At 51.6% G+C, this 15,732-nt stretch overlaps 1 protein-coding gene across 5 annotated transcripts in view; it reads left to right on the top strand.

Moving 5' to 3' along the window:
- Esrrb (estrogen related receptor beta) overlaps window positions 1-15,732 on the top strand; it is a 166,081-nt gene that overhangs the window by 134,933 nt on the left and 15,416 nt on the right. For all 5 annotated transcript variants that reach the window (XM_078050580.1, XM_078050578.1, XM_078050579.1 and 2 more), the window contains one exon: window positions 15,600-15,710. In XM_078050580.1, coding sequence (XP_077906706.1) covers window positions 15,600-15,710 — 111 coding nt within the window. The remainder of the gene's footprint in view (window positions 1-15,599; window positions 15,711-15,732) is intronic.

Here is a 15,732-nt window from a genome sequence, read left to right on the forward strand (position 1 = left end):
TCTCACACTGCCTTCAGGAGCAAGCAGTTTACCTTATCACTTACCCTCAGGCGTTCCCTGTACCACCAAATGCCGCAGTCTGCTGGGCACAAAATAACTCAGCTACCAGGCACTTGTAGGTTCAAAAACGAACTCCCCAAACGCCACCCAAGTGGCCCTTCTAGGAACATTCCCAACCGGAAATCCCTCCTCCGGAAATCCCTCCACAACTTCACCAACCAATGCAAGCTCCCCAGGAATCCCCGGGAGAACTCCAAAGTAGTGGGCAAGTAGCGGCTGCCCTAGGGGAACAGCAGGGGTCTATATACAACTGAATACGCAGCTTAACTTAACCATTATCATCTCAATGGCTCGCTGGTCACCTCTCAACCACTCCCTTCTGGCAAAAATGCCATGCATCATCCCAACTCGGCTGTGGCCCTCAACAATCCCCCTGCCTTAGCCTCCCAAGTCACTGGTATTACAGGTGTGCATCATGTTGGCACCCAAGGTTTTTTTTTCTTTTTATATAGAAACTTGAACACAAAATCTGAACTGGGCTAGGAGTTGGCAGCCTGCATTCCCTCTCCGAGCCTCAGATAGTAATGTGTAATTTTATTCCGCAACCTATATGCTTCTGCTTCTTCACCTGGCTGACAGGGATGTTGATCCCTGATGTCCATCACTAAGGAAAGCTTAGAACCAGATGGGTCAGCTCCTTGGCACAATCCACTGTGGCATTGCTTTGATTGGTCAACTCCCCAGAAGCAACCAAATAGTGTTCACTTCCCAGGGAGCCTCATTCTTGCCTGGCTTTCTAGAAGCTTGCCCACTGTGTCCAGTGAAGTCCAGCTGCCCTGATTTTTCTTCCTGCATTGGCTGGTGGGGAATCTTGGAGGACGGCATTGTCTTGGGCTGGCCTCCTTGTGCGAGAATCAGGATGGGACGGTACCCTGACCCGTGAGCTTGTTCCCAGCCTGGCTAGGGTATGGAGAGACTCAGCCTCCAATCCAGAAGAGCCCTGAGAGCCGTTTCCTGTGTTTCATAGGGGACCCCCAAGCCTTCAGGACTGCCCTGGGATTTCAGCCCTCTCAGTCATCAGCTCATCCCTGTGAACTTTCTCCTCTCCCTCCAGCCACCAGCCTCCCGGGCTGCTCCATTTCCTCCCCCGCCCAGCCCCTGCCTGCCGTTCCCCAAGTGTTTTCTAAAAGATATTTGATTTCAGGGCGAGCTGGGCTGACATCCATGCAATCTGCTCCCACTCTCTCTGTCTGCTGGCTGGGAAGGCGGAGGGCTCCTCCAGGGATTCTGGGTAATTGGGTTAGTGGCCAGCTCATGTCAGGAAATTAAAAGGAGGCCCTGATCAGGTTCCTGCTGCACGGGATTTAATGGCTTTGTATTTATAGAGCATTGTGCCTCTAGCCCATGCCAGAAATACCACTTTTCTGGCCCTTGAATGAAGAAAGAGAATGAGAGATGACTTGTCTTTAAAAATTCTTCTTTTCTTTTCTGAGATGTGTTGAGTGTTTTGAGACAAACCAGAACTCTCCAGACTTCAGAACAGTACTGAACAACAGTTGGGGAACTCTCATGTATATGTGTATCTCCCCTCAAAACTACTTTCCATTCCATAGCCATCACCCCGTGTCCCCCACCTCTGACGGATCACAGGATCACGTGGCCTGAAGCCCTGGCCACGCAGGCACAGTGACCCTTGGCTGGAGAAGTGTTGATGAGTGAAGTGGGTTGAATCCTTATCACTATAACTTGGGGCATTTGGCATTGGATACAGCCTCACTGGTATTTGGACCTGGCAGGATTCCAGCTTCGCCATTTACCAGTTCCTTGGGCAAGTTGCTTGAACCTCTGTAAGACTCTGTCCTCCTCCCTAGAATGGGTTAATAATAGTGTTCTATTTTCATCTTGTTCCCCTCTTCACCAAAGTCTTCAGAGTGGCAACATGATGTCTGATTTTGATTATGGATTTGAAATCAGTGTTCTTCATCATGTTATAACATCAATTTTCTTATTTTTGATTGACAAATAATTGTGTAAATTTATGGGGTACAGTGTGATGTTTTAATCTGGGTATTCATTATAGAGGGATTCAGTCAAGCTAAGGAACCTATCCGGGTCTCACCAACTTACGTTTTGTGTGGAGGGAGAACATTAAAGATCTGTCTTAGATTTTGAAGTACACATTATTTTGAAATATACATTATTATTATTCACTTGTGGTCACCAGGTACTGCAGTATATCGCCCTTTGATAAGCATCTTTCCTTTTCCCAGCCCTCCCTAAAACTGATTTTTTTTCTATGAAGCAGGAGAAAGTTTTGGATCTCCCATAGCCTCTCTAGACCCTTTGATCTTCCTTCATATTTTCTTCAGAAACAGTCAAGTTTCTTAACCCTCCTACCATTCAAATTTAAAAAGGACTAGGGATGTAGCTCAGTGGTAAAGCACTTGTCTAGCATGCACTAGCACTGGGGGAAAAAATCCCCACCTCCTAAGAAAAGACAAAAAAAAACCCAGCTATTTTATAAAAAGTAAGCATTTGAGTAGACCCAGAAAAATACAGTATAGGATGTCAGGTAAGGTAAGGCTAAGCTTCTAACATAAAGACCTTTGTCACCTCTAAAACAACCCAGAAGCATAAGCTGAGTAGAAATTTAGTTGTCTTTGATTTTGAATGTAATAATTCAAAGGTCATAGGTGATCCAGGACTGGTTGGCCCTCTGCCATCCTCAGCCTGTGACTTCCACCTCTGGACCCCATTTCTTTCCATCTCACCACCAGGAGGAAAAGCCCATGCTTGGACATTTGTAGGGCCCAGAGTCCTTCCATACACAGCTCATTGGTGGAATCTAGTCACATGGCCACACCTATCCGCAAAGGAGTCTGGGAATTATAGTCTTCAGCTGGGATGCCACATGTCCAGCTAAAACTGTTTGTATGGAAGAAGGAGGTAACCTACTTTAAAGGTCAGGCATTTTTGTTTGTCAGAAATATATGTCAAGACAAGCATGTAATCCCAAGTGAATGGGGAGGCTGAGGCAGGAGAACTGCCAAGTTCATCCTCTGTCTCAAAACAAAAATAAATAAACAAATAAATAAATAAATAAAATATAACAAAAGTTATATACAACATATATACAAATATATACAAATTAAATTATATACAAATTAACTATATATAAATTGTTATATATATTTATATAAATCCCCCTTACTTTTTTTAAGGTCCTCCTTAGACCCTTCCCCATATTCATTCCGTTTTCTTTACCCTCAGCAATTACTAGTATCCTGGATTTCATGTTATTTTTCCTTTTTTTTTTTTCCAGTTCTGTCATTTCTTTGTATCTCTACTGATTCTATGTTTTTTAGTTTCAACAACCTTATGCTGCGGATCCTCGTCATCTTGGTTATTTTAGTCTGTCTTGCAGAGGGGGATGCTTCATGGTATGATGCTGGGCTCTGCTCATTTTCATCTGTGCACAGCAGAAGTCCATACAGACTGTGGCTTTTGGGGCCCTAAGGCCTCTGTCCTGGGTGCTCAGCTCAGCTGTTGCGGTGACACGCGACATGTACTGAAAGAGCCAGACGGTTCCATGAAGGAGGCCGAGGGCTGCGGTTGGCCCATAAACCACTGTTAGCTACCTGCCGCTCGTGGTATCCTATGAGTTTAGGAGAGCTTATTTATTTTTCTACTGTTAATGGGAATTTGGGCTTTTTTTTATTATTTTGACAAAATTATATGTACAAGGACTTTGATTTCAGTCCCCTTTCCCCTCTCTCTTCCCGCCCCCCCCTTTTCTCCCTCCTCAACTCAACTGAATCTTCCTTTTACTCCTTATTCATTGGTACTTCCTTTCGCTCCTTTATCGACTGGTACTTTCTACACTTTGTATAAAGGAAGAAATTCCCTGTGGTACCTTTATATATGTATATAACATGATTCTGTTAGATTCATTCCATATTCCTCCCCCCCTTGATCTCCTCCTCTCCACCGATCCCCCCTGATCTTTAGGACATCCGATCCCCTCCCCCACTGCCCTCTTTCCCTTATTTTGCTCCGACTTCCACATATGATGGGAAGCTTTTGAGCCTTGATTTTCTGAGTCTGGCAGATTTCACTTCGCAGGATTTTCTCTATTTCCACCCATTTACTGGCAGCTGTCATCAGGGCCTCTGGGTTTTCCGTGTTAGAAACACTGCCCTGCCTGCTTCCTGGTTGCACTGCCTAAGGACTTGGGGGCCCGGGAGCAGCAGTCAGGAACGGGTGTCCCTTCAGCTTTACGAGCTGATGCCAGGCTGCTCTTGGTTTGGTTGCCCTGATGGAGGCTTTCACCACCTGGGGTCAGGTGTTCCTGTGATGAGGGGCACGTCTGAAACTTTCCCCTACTTTACTGCTGGAGATCGAATCTCCTTCCTTTTGGTGGAACTGGGGGTTGGACCCAGGACATGGAACATACTAACCCAGCGCTCCACTGCTGAGCTTCATCCCAGCCATTTTTAATTTCTTGAGACAGGATCTCACCACATTGCTGAGGCTGGCCTCAAACCTGTGATTCTCCTGTCTCAGCCTCCAGAGCAGCCAGGATTCCAGGTGTGCACCTCTGTGCTGGGCTAGCAGTTAGTAATTCTAACAAACTGAGTTTATTCCTTTATGACTTTCCTTTTCTGCTACTGACTGGCCCCTGAAGCTGTGCCCGCTGCCCGCTGAGTTGCCGCAGCTGGTGCCCCTCTGTCCTCAGCCTCCTGGGCCTGAGCTGCCCTCCCAGCGGCTCCCATTGTTCATCTCTGCTCGTGGCGACTGAGACCACGTTTCCGGGTTTCCTCCTAGTCTTGTTAACCGTGGGTTTTAGACTTTGCAGACTCTGTTTCTTGCTGATCTTTACGAACTATTTGGGTCTTGGACCGAGGCTGTCTTTAGTGATCAGACACTAGGTACGCACCACTCCAAGTCTCAGCCCCGCCCAGCCCTCCCCTGGTTATTGTAGGGTTCCATTTCTAATGACCCTGCTGGCAGCTCCACTGGGGCCCCCAGGGACATCATGGATGAAACATTCTAGAGAGGAACTGTGGTTGTGACCCCCCCATCTCCGACCACTCCCCATCCTCCCCATCTCAGGAAGGCACCGCTGTGCCCTGTTGCTCACGCGAAGTCTAGAACTCGTCCTTGACCCTCCTGGTCAGTGCCCGACGCGTATTTCAGATTCTCCTACTGACCTTCACCTCCCTGGTCATGACCCTGGTCCAAGGAAGTGTCTGCTTTCTCTTGGATCATCGCGACAATTTTGTAACTGGACCTCTGATGTCACTCTTAGTCCTTTTTCTCACTGAGTTGCTTGGGGCCTTGCTGAGTTGCTGAGGCTGGCTTTGAACTCGCAATCCTCCTGACTCAGACTCCCGAGGGGAGCTGCTGAATGCAACTTGCTTTTGCTTTTTTTTTTTTTTTAAACGGATACAACATTTTTTATAACTTTATTTTTATTTATTCATTTTTATGTGGTGCTGAGGATCAAACCCAGTGCCTTGCACATGCTAGGCAAGCGCTCTGCCACTGAGCTACACCCTAGTCCTCCTTCAGCTGGCTTTTAATCCCCAAGCGTGTGACAAACTCTTTCCTGCCTTGGAACTTTCCTAACAGTCCCTCTGCTTGCAACATTTTCCCAGAGGCTGGCTCCTTGTTTTTCCATCCTCTCCAGGACTGGCTCCTGCAGCCCCTCCTCTGTTTCTTCATCAGATATCAGTTTACCCTGGCAACTTCTACCACAGCTCTGAACTCAGGTCTTTAAGCCTTTGAGCAGGCCGTCAGCCCTGGAGTGGGCAGTGGCCACCTGTAGTGCATGATGGGAGGGCTCCTGAGGCCTGCCTGGGGTCAGCGGGCAAGGATGCATGATTGATTGACAGTGCCCATCACAGGCTAGGAAATGGCAGGTAGTGGCCCAGGTGACAGGTACTTGCCATGCTTGATCTGGCCTAGCTGAGGTCACGTGATTTTCCCCGGGACTGCAGCTACTAAATGACGTGGCTGGGTGGAATCTAGTCTCCTGGGGAACTTCCCATTCCCAGCCTCCTGTTGGGTGTGCAGGGTCAGACAGGTCTTGGTAGTGGGAATGCGGTGATAGTGCAGGCTCAAGATGTCCTTGGGGACGTGTGGGGTCCAGAGGAGAGGGTAGAGTGAGTGGAGCCTCTTCAGTGGGCAGAATGCGGGGCTCCATCTGACCCCCCCCCCCACGGTGCCTGGAGCCCACAGAGCAGTTACAGGAACCCCAGAATATCAGGTGTTAAGTGAGCTTGTTCTGCACCAAGCTCTCCCTCTTGGCTTTTGGTGAGTCGGCTGCGAGAGTGTCACTAGTGTAGGAGTCCCCCATCCTCCCAGCCCTGTTGGAGGTTTTCCAGGGTGTCCTTGTGGTGGAGGAGCCTGGACCGCTGCAGGCTCAGGACTGAGGAGACCGACTGTAAACCTAGGTTCACACCCTTCCTTTGTCATTCCAGGCTGGGTGACCCTGGGCAAGTCTCCTGATCTTCCTGGCCCTGGGTTTTCTCCTGGGACGAATATAAAGCATGGATTCTCCTCCCTCAGCAGATCAGATGGGAGATGGGTGTGAAGTAGCCTTGTCACAAAAACATTGCACAAACTGATGAGCTGGGCTTCTGCATGGGGAAGGAGAAGGGTTTGGACCGGGAACATTTTGCAAGGTCGGCAGGGATCCTGCCCACCCTCAGCCCCCGACAGTAGCTCGGGAAGAAGGAGAACTCTGGTTTAGAGACCCTTCCTCTCCCTGCTCTGTCAAAACACTCCCTGTGGGAAGAGACTCTTGTCAGGAGGGCAGTGCCGGGCAGGCTCCGGGCAAGGTGCTGGCCATGCTTTGGGGCTCTGTAGCCGGTTAATTTTAGCTCCTGGGTGTAAAAGAAAGAAACTTGAACTGGCCTCCGCGGCAGCCACCCCTGCACATTCAGCTATTTTTACTTCTGAAAGACTGGGATGGCATCCAGGAGAGGGAGGGGAAACCCAGAGAGAGGAGAGGGGAGAGTGTGGAGGAAAGTGGGAATTATCTTACCTCCATTAAGAAGAAAGCCAGAGGCCTGATCTTATCAAGGCCACAGGTGGCATCTGATTCCACGATTCCCCGTGGGAGCTGCTGCCCTGGTGCTCTGAAGGGCCTGCATTGGGCTGGAGAGGCCAGTAGATGAGGCATGGCCTTGAGAGTCTGGGGTGCCCGGCTCCCTTCCTCCTCAGAAGTGGGAACTCCAGACCCTGGGTCCTCTGCCAAGACCCCTCAAGGTGCTGGGCACCAGCCTGGTGAGGAGGCTGTGGGCCAGAGCAGGTTTGACTCTGATTGCAGGCCACTCGGCTCCATTGGCATATTCAACACAGTGCCCAGGTCGGGCTGTGTTCCCTGGGGACAATATTTAACCTCTCTGAGCCTTAGTTGAGTGAGAGTTTTCATTTGTGGCATCTGACCCACGGTAGCTGTAACTGGAAATGCGTGGCTTTCTTCCCATGAGGAAAGTCGTTCAGGTAGACTCTACCGCCTTCAGCAGGCAGCTGAGAGGCAGGAAGGGACTATTGAATGCCTACTGTGTACCAAGCACTCTGCTACCTGTTTTCATGCATTTTATGTTGTTTGGTTCTACCTGGGAAAGGTGAAGTATTTTAAAAAAAATTCTGGGGGGTGGTGCTAGGGATTGAACTCAGAGGCCCTCAACCACTGAGCCACATCCCAGCCCTATTTTGTATTTTATTTAGAGACAGGGTCTCACTGAGTTGTTGAGTGCTTTGCTTTTGCTGAGGCTGGCTTTGAACTCGTGATCCTCCTGCCTCAGCCTCCCGAGCTGCTGGGATTACAGGCGTGCGCCACCACACCTGGCTATTTTCAAAAATTTTAATAGCTTTCTTGAGATACAGTTCACCTGTTTAATGTGTTGTCACTGATGGGCTTTGGTTCATGGCATTATTTTTAAAATGGTGGCAAAATGGAGAGCACACAAAACTTGCCATTCGGCCAGGTGTGGTGGCAGGCTCCTGCAATTCCAGCCAATCCAGAGGTTGAAGCTGGAGGATCACAGGTTCCATACCACCCTGGGCGACTCAGTCTGTCTCAGAAATAAAAAGTGGTAGAGCAGCCCTGGGTTCCATCCCCAGAAAGGTCCCTGTCCCCCGCCCCATGGTCCATGTAGAACACCCTTGTGAGTGTCAAGTTCAATAGTGTCGGGTTTCATCACCCCACGTGGAGACTCTGCACCCACTGAACACTCTCTCCCGGGTGCCTCGCCCCGTCCCGGGCACTCTGCAGTCTCCCCCATCTCTGGCTCTCTGCAGTCACTTCGCCTACGGCATGGTGTCATTTTAAGATCAAGCAGGACTGACTGTTTTATGTCTGGCTTATTCACATGGCGTTTTACAGGTCATCCGTGGTCAGCACAGTCCACAACTCCTTCCTTTCTCTGGCTGAATAATGTTCTGTTCCTACACATACATGCACCAGGCTGTCCGCCCGTCGTGCCGATGGCCCTGGGTCGTTTCCACCTTCTGCCTGTTGTGAGTCCTGTGAACATGGCACACGCGTGTCAGAGTCCTGCTTTCAGTGCTTTCGAGTTCATTCCTGGGAGGGGATTGCTGGTTCCCGTGTCAATCTGCTTAGCTTTCTGAGGAGCCACCAAACTGGGTTCCACTGATACCTGTGCCTTTTGACTTATTTTACTTTCTTGATAGTGCTGGGGACCAGGGCTCATGCCAGCACTCTACCACTGAGCTGTAGACCCCAGCCCACCGATTGGCTTTTGGCGTTTCTGCCAGTATTTTTTTTTTTTTTTGGAGCTGGGGATTTAATCCAAGGCTGCTGTACCACTGAGCCTCGTCTTCAGCCCTTTTTATTTTAAATTTTGAGACAGGGTCTCGCTAAATTGCTTAGGGCCTTGCTCAGTGGCTGAGGCTGGCCTTGAGCCTCCTGCCTCAGCCTCCTGAATTGTTAGGATTATAGGTATACTTCACCAAGCCCGGCTGCTGCCGGTATTTTTTTTTTTTTAAGTTTTTAATTAAAGTTTTTATTTTAAGATTATTGTTAGACTCACTCTCCATTACAAGAAATAATAGAGATTTTGTGTATCCTCACCCAGTTTCCCTACCAGTAATGTCTTGCAAAGCTGTATTACAGTGTACCATTAGATACAGTCAAAAATACAGAACAGGGTTGGGGTTGTGGCTCAGTGGCAGAGTGCTTGCCAAGCATGTGTGAGGCACTGGGTTTGAGCCTTAGCACCACATAAAAATAAATCATAAAAGTATTGTGTCCATCCATGACGAAAAATATTTTTTAAAACTCAGAACACCTTCAAAGAGGAAGTGTTTTAGTGGTAATATTAACAATATTATTAGCTGACATTTATTAGACTCTTACTGTTTGCCGTCTGTGATGGTTTAGGTTCTTACATGCATCCACTCTGGGGGTGAAATGAGTTATTGTCCCCAGGAGACAGGCACTGTCACCACTCGTGTTTTATAGGTGAAGAAACCCACTCCAGATCACTCAGCCGGGGGTGGCTCCCGGGATCAGATCCAACACTTCTGTTCGTACTTGTGCCTGGAAGATTTAGGGGATTTATCATATGGGTCCTAACCCGTCCCTCAGTCTGCATCTGCTGGGTCATGTGTTCCAGTGGCTGCCCGTCATTTTTGTATTCATGAAACGCTTTGGAAATATTAACTTTCTGACCTGCACAGATTAATGGATTAAACCGTGTTCAGTAGAGATGAAAACACAGGATATGTATTTACTGCAGTATTTGGACATCTACGAAGCTCTCCACTTTAGCATTATTAGTGCTTTTTTTTATATTCAGAAAGCATTAGTGGGATGATATGATCTTTAATCCCCGACAGTAATCGTAAGTTAATGAGTATTTTAATTGTGCTTCCTGAGTCTACGTTTTTGATATTTTGCTAATATAATGACACGAACAATAAGGCAACTCTCATTTCAAGTTCAAGACTCTTTTTTTCCAGTTGCTATTTGGAAGTCTCATGCATCCTAATTTAAAAGTAGTTGCCCCCCGTTGTATCAGTCCGTGAAAACTGCTTTCCTGCTGCAAGTTAGGAACCGCCTGGTGGCTAGTGACTTAAACATCCATAATGAAGTACATTTCTTTCCCTAACAAGAAATCTGGAGGTGGGCAATGGGTGGAATTCCATAGGCTTCTCAGCCACAGTCAAGGGCTCAAACTCTTTCTTCTCTGGTGTTCTCTGCTGTCCTCAATAGCTGCCTCATGGTGGCAAGGTGGTTGCCAAGTAAGGCAAAATAGTTTCACCCATTTTTCTGAAAAGCAAAACCATTCATCACTGTGGGTTCTCCCTTTTATCCCACTGACTGGAAACAGGTCATATGCCCACTGTGGCTGCCAGGGAAGCTGGGAGAGTAGGAAACAGGATTGTTGGGATTGACTCGGACATGTGGCCTCCACCAGTGAAATCCAGGTTCGGTTGGCATGGAAGAGAGAGGGTGGAATGGGGTTGGGTAGGCAAGGGTAACGTCTAGGACCCAACCATTGGCATTTGGTGATCCACTGCTAAAGGAGTCCTGGTACAAAATCTTGTAGCAACCAGCTCAAGGGCCCAGTGCCTCCTGTTATCTCCTGTGGAGGGGATTCCTGTCTATTAAGATTGTGAGGGGCTGGGGTGGTGGCTCAGTGGTAGAGCGCTTGCCTAGCATGTCTGCGGCATTGGGTTCGATTCTCAGCACCAAAATAAATAAAATAAAGATCAATCAACAACCAATTAAAAATATTTCTTAAAAAGTTGGGGAAAAAAAAAAGATTTTTGTGGGCCGCTTACTCAATAAAATGTAAAATCACACAGGCAATAAATGAACACAAAGCTGACCAGCATTTGTTTAGGCAGTGGGCAGAGGACTTCAGGCCTCTTTCCACTTTCTCTGCCCTTGAGGAGCTGAGCTGTCCGTCTGGAGCAGACCATATCAATAAAGACAGGCGTGTAGAAAACAGGGAGGTGATGGGCCTGAAAACCATACACAGAGCAACAGTAAAGTGGGCTTGATCACGGGAGGAAGGTGCCTGGGAACTGAAATTCATAAAGGAGGGTCCTGGGACAGGGCAGTTGTCTTCTCAGACGTGATGGAGGGAGGAAGTGTGGCAATGGGCTTCCTTGAGGGATAGGTTGCTGGAGGCCAGAGGAGAGGGAAGCGGGGGACAGGCCAGGCCCCAAGTCTGGAGGGCTTCCTTTCAAGTGGGCACAACCTCCGACACTCGATGGCCCACTGTGGGCTGGGGGCTGGGCTTGGGCTGTAGAGATGGATCCGAGTCCCGGCCAGGAGGTGCCCATGGTCCCCCGGGAGGCGGTGTATGCTAGCCTGTGGCCTGGGGGCCACTCTGTCTCTGGTGTCACTGTTGGCTTGGAGGGAAGCCAGCGAAGGCCGAGGCCTCCCTGCTGAGGCAGAGCTGGAAGGGGCCTTCCGTGCAGAGTGGACAGAGAGCTAAGGCCGCGGCACTCAGGGAGTGGCCCCTGCCCCTCACCCCTGACCTGGGCTTTGTGGGGTGGACGTACTGCAGGCCTGTGTCATCTAAACGGTCACCAGCAAACCCTGGCCAGGGCTGGGGAGGGGAGCTGGCAGGCCTGGGCACCACCCCTAAGAGCCCAGCCCCCTGGCCAGCGAGGGCACCAAGGGAAACCCGCCTGGGGGCCAGGTGAATGCCGGGCACAGGCCAGAGTGGCCACCCCTGGCCTCCTGGAGCCGCCTTGCAGTTTACCACTAGGTCATTCCGTGGTCACAGAGTTGGTCTTACCTTCCCCATACCTGGTGACAGTGAAAACCAAGGCCATCGGGACGCAGGTGGGCCTGGACCTTGACCACCGGGTCCCCAGGCTGCAGCCGACGGGCTCGTTCTCGGGTTCAGACCTGGAAATGCAGCCAGGAAGCAGGCAGAGCAAGCAGGTCACAGCAGGTGTCAGGCTGTGCACGATCAGACCCAACCGGCTCCTTTTTTTTTTTTTAACAAAATGAACTGATAATCGATAACATTTATTGATTGGAACCGTCGACCATCAGGCTGTGAGGATCTGGAGGAGAACATTTAGAGGAGAGTTTGTCTTTGCTTCGCCTGGGAAAGTCACACCTTGGAGAGGTGCGGAGAGGAGCTTGGGTGGTGGCTCTTTTACTGAGCAAATGACTGAATCTCTCTGCACCTCCGTGTTTCTTATCTGTAAAGTGAGGATAGTGGAACCTGCTGCGTAGTGGGTGGGTCACAGAGGGCAATGCTTCCAGAAAGTTCTTCATGAATAATGCAACTGCTGTTGTTAATGTGATCAACCGGAAAGTTGTGCACAGTGCTGGGGAGGAGTAATCATAGGGATGAGGTAAGAATAGGAACACTTCCTGTTCCTGAGCACCTACTGTGTGCTGCTGTTGGCCTCGGGGGCCCTCAGTGGGAGAAGCCCATGCGCTGTCACAGCCTGGCCTGGGCTGGGGTGGAAGGAGGTGTATCCATTCCTGCACTCAGCACCCACTAAGAGCCAGGCCCTGCATTAGAGAACATTCCAGAAAGATGCACCAGCAGAGGTGGCCACTGCCCATCTCCCTGCCCTGCTGCGGGATGGACGCACCTTCTCGTGTCCTGTTGGACCGTTCTCTCTGGCCCACAGCTGCCGAGGTGGGTGGGGACGGGCTGGGGACGGACAGACCTGACTAGACTTGCTCCTGGGAAATATCAGGAAAGCGGGGGCCGGGTTCATCCTGGACTCAGAAGTGAGAGCCCACGTCAGACCCGGGCACACAGGGGGCCCCGTAAATGGGGCTCCTCACCATCCCTTGGTGAGGTCTGGATTTTCACTCTGGTCCTTTCGGCATCTCAAGGGGAAGCAGAGCTTAGTTAGGGTGGGGGCTGCATTTTTGTCTCGGGGGGTCATGGGCAGGGGTCTTCCATGAGATGTGTCACAGGATGGAGGCAGAGACTCCCCTAAGTGGGGGACGCTGCCCCAGAGGCCTCCAGGGAGGACCTCCCTGTCTTCGTGGGTCTGCCTTCTCGGCCCTCACTGGAGGGACTTGCGGGGACAAGGGGGCAGAGGTGAGCCTCAGTCCTGCAGCAGGCCCGTGCGCGGGGGGGGGGGGGGGGGGGGGGGGGGATTCAGCCATCTGCTCAGGTCCTGGGTGCTGATGGCAGTTGAGTCTCCAGGATCCCCAGAGCAGCCCCCTTCAGATCCTGTGGGGAAGGGGCTGTCACCTTGTGAAGATGCTGCTTCCGATGGCTCTGGCCCAGCCTGAGATGTTCACGGTTCTCCCAAACCCCTGGTGACGGTGATGCTGCCACCCTCTGAGAAGAAAGGCAGCGGAGACCACCCCTGCCTCGCCCACTCACCACGCTCTGCCCCCGAGTGTCCCCGTGCGCCAGGTCTGACACTTGTGGCTGCGGCTCTGCCCCAGGGCTTTCTTTGGCTACCAGCCAACTCGTCCTGGACCACAGAGACAGGCAGGAAGTGCCAAAGCAGCGGTGGCTGGTGGCTGGTGGCCCTCCGAGTCCCCGACTCCCAAGGTCTGCAGGAACCTCCTGAGGCCGACTCTCTTTATCCAGCTCCTTCCTTTTCCAGAACTGCTTGGTGCACATCTTTGTCTCGATTTCTGCTCCTGCAGAGAGCAGCTGCCAACCTGGTCGGTTACGACCATTTCTGGGCCTCTGAGCAGAAGGAGGGTGGACCGGAGCCTCTCAGGAGGTTCAAGGACCCCACTCAGAAACCAGAGAGGAGTCTGGGCTCCCAGGAGCAGGAAGTGTAGTAACTGGTGTGGTCCCACCTGGGGCTGCCACCTCTCCCTCCCTCCGTCTTTTTGATGTCCAGCTGCCTGTGCCTGTGGTCAGTGGGGAATGGGGCACAGCCCCTACCAAGACAACCCCCGCAGGGAATTACCTGTAAATACAGATTAGAAGTAGGATGCTGAGTGCACCCTCCCCCTGTTGATGGCAGCCCTGGGGGGCACCAGGGACAAGCACAGGCCGTGGGTGAAAAGGATGTTGTTGATGAAAATGCTGAGTGACACCTGGCCCCAAAGAGGCAGTTCCTCCAGGTGGCCTGCAGGCTGGGTGCGCTCCAGCACTGACAACCGGAGGAGGATGTGGCTTTGGCCCTGCTGCGGGTACAAAGTCATTTTACTTCCGATTGCTCTTTGCATCAGGAATCCTCCTCTTGTCCCAGGGACTTCAATGGAGTGGCTGTGTATCCTGTCAAAGGAACAGCGGGAATGGGGTCTAAACTGGCATGCTAGCATTTCCTCCTCCTGTTCTGGAGGAAGGCTGCAGGAGCAGGAGCAGGCGGCGTGCCACCTCCCTGGGGAAGCAGATGGGAGAGGCAGGGGACTGGAGAGCGCAGGTCCTGCTTCCCAGATCTGAGAGATCCCAGTGTATGAGAAAGGGGAAGGACAGGGCCTGAAGGCAAACCGGCTGAGGCTCTTCGAGGGGGTAGCTCCTGCCTCTGCAGAAAAGAGCAGACGTTGGACTTGTCCCCTCACTCCAGAGCCGGTGACCCCCACTGCGCTCTTCCTCTGAGGACTCTGGTCTCCACGTCTGGTTTTTATGGGTTTGAGTCCAGGCCCATCTCACAATCGGGAAAGACGTGTTCGCAGTAGCTCAAGTCAAGGAATCCGAGAAGGGACCTTGCACAAGAGCTGGCCTCTGAGAGCCGAGGCCGGAAGGCAGGGGTGCATTGCAGGCTGAGCCAGGGACCCAGGCGCTGGGCTGGGCTCCTGCTCGCCCTCCTGCCCACTTCTCTGTCCTGCCTTCTGGTCCTCTCAGTGTTGGTTCATACCTCGGTGATGAGTTCCACATTGGTCAGCGGCCAGTCTGAGCTTGTGTGCCTTGGGGAGGGACCTGCCCGAAGCCCCTTGCCCTTGATCTATCTGCAAGAGCGGGTGCCAGTGGTACCAAGGTGTCTGTACGGACAGTAGGAGCTGGGGCTGGGGCTGGGTTCTGGGAAGCGGGCCGTGTAGACTCACTGGCAATGATGGGTAGGGGGCAGGCCCTCGCCCCTGGAAGTGGATGTCACCGTGGAGTCTCCGACAGCTTTAGCCTGGCATTCCCTGGCATTGGTTTTCCACGACTGGCCAGGGTGTCCTGCATCCCCGTTTTGGGGGGCTCTGTGTAAAACACAGACTCTGGAGCCCCGTCTCACTCCCGCAGGGCAGACCAGAAGCTGACAGTCAACATGAGTGCCCACCCAGAGGATCCTTCTGTGAGAAGTCTGACGGTCCCTGTCGGCTCTTTCCCATCTTAGCCAGGAACTCCGCTCGCCCTGGATTCAAAGCAGGGAGATCACACTCTGACCTCTTCTTCCCCAACCCTTGGGAGGGGGTTTCATGTAGACCTGGGCTGGAAGTGGCATGGGATGGATTTCAGGAGGAGGCTGAATCCAGAGAGGCAGGACCAGGCCTGGGCAACTGGGGTGGGCCCTTCCTGTGAGACAGCGTTTAAAGGGGGTCCAGCTCCCTGGTCCGAGGCTGACCAGCTGGGCATGACACCGAAGGGCTGAGCCAGTGCTGAGATTCCAAAGATGGTGCCGGCACCCATGGTGATGTCCAGCGACCCCTGTGACCCTCTCTCTCTCTTCTCCAACAGGTGTGCGTCTTGACCGAGTGCGTGGAGGCCGCCAGAAGTACAAGCGGCGGCTGGATTCAGAGAGCAGCCCATATCTGAGCTTGCAAATTTCTCCACCCGCTAAAAAGCCATGTACGTACCAGGCCCGTCCATG

Source organism: Ictidomys tridecemlineatus, chromosome 5 (genome assembly GCF_052094955.1).
Source record: "Ictidomys tridecemlineatus isolate mIctTri1 chromosome 5, mIctTri1.hap1, whole genome shotgun sequence".
Taxonomy (NCBI): domain Eukaryota; kingdom Metazoa; phylum Chordata; class Mammalia; order Rodentia; family Sciuridae; genus Ictidomys; species Ictidomys tridecemlineatus.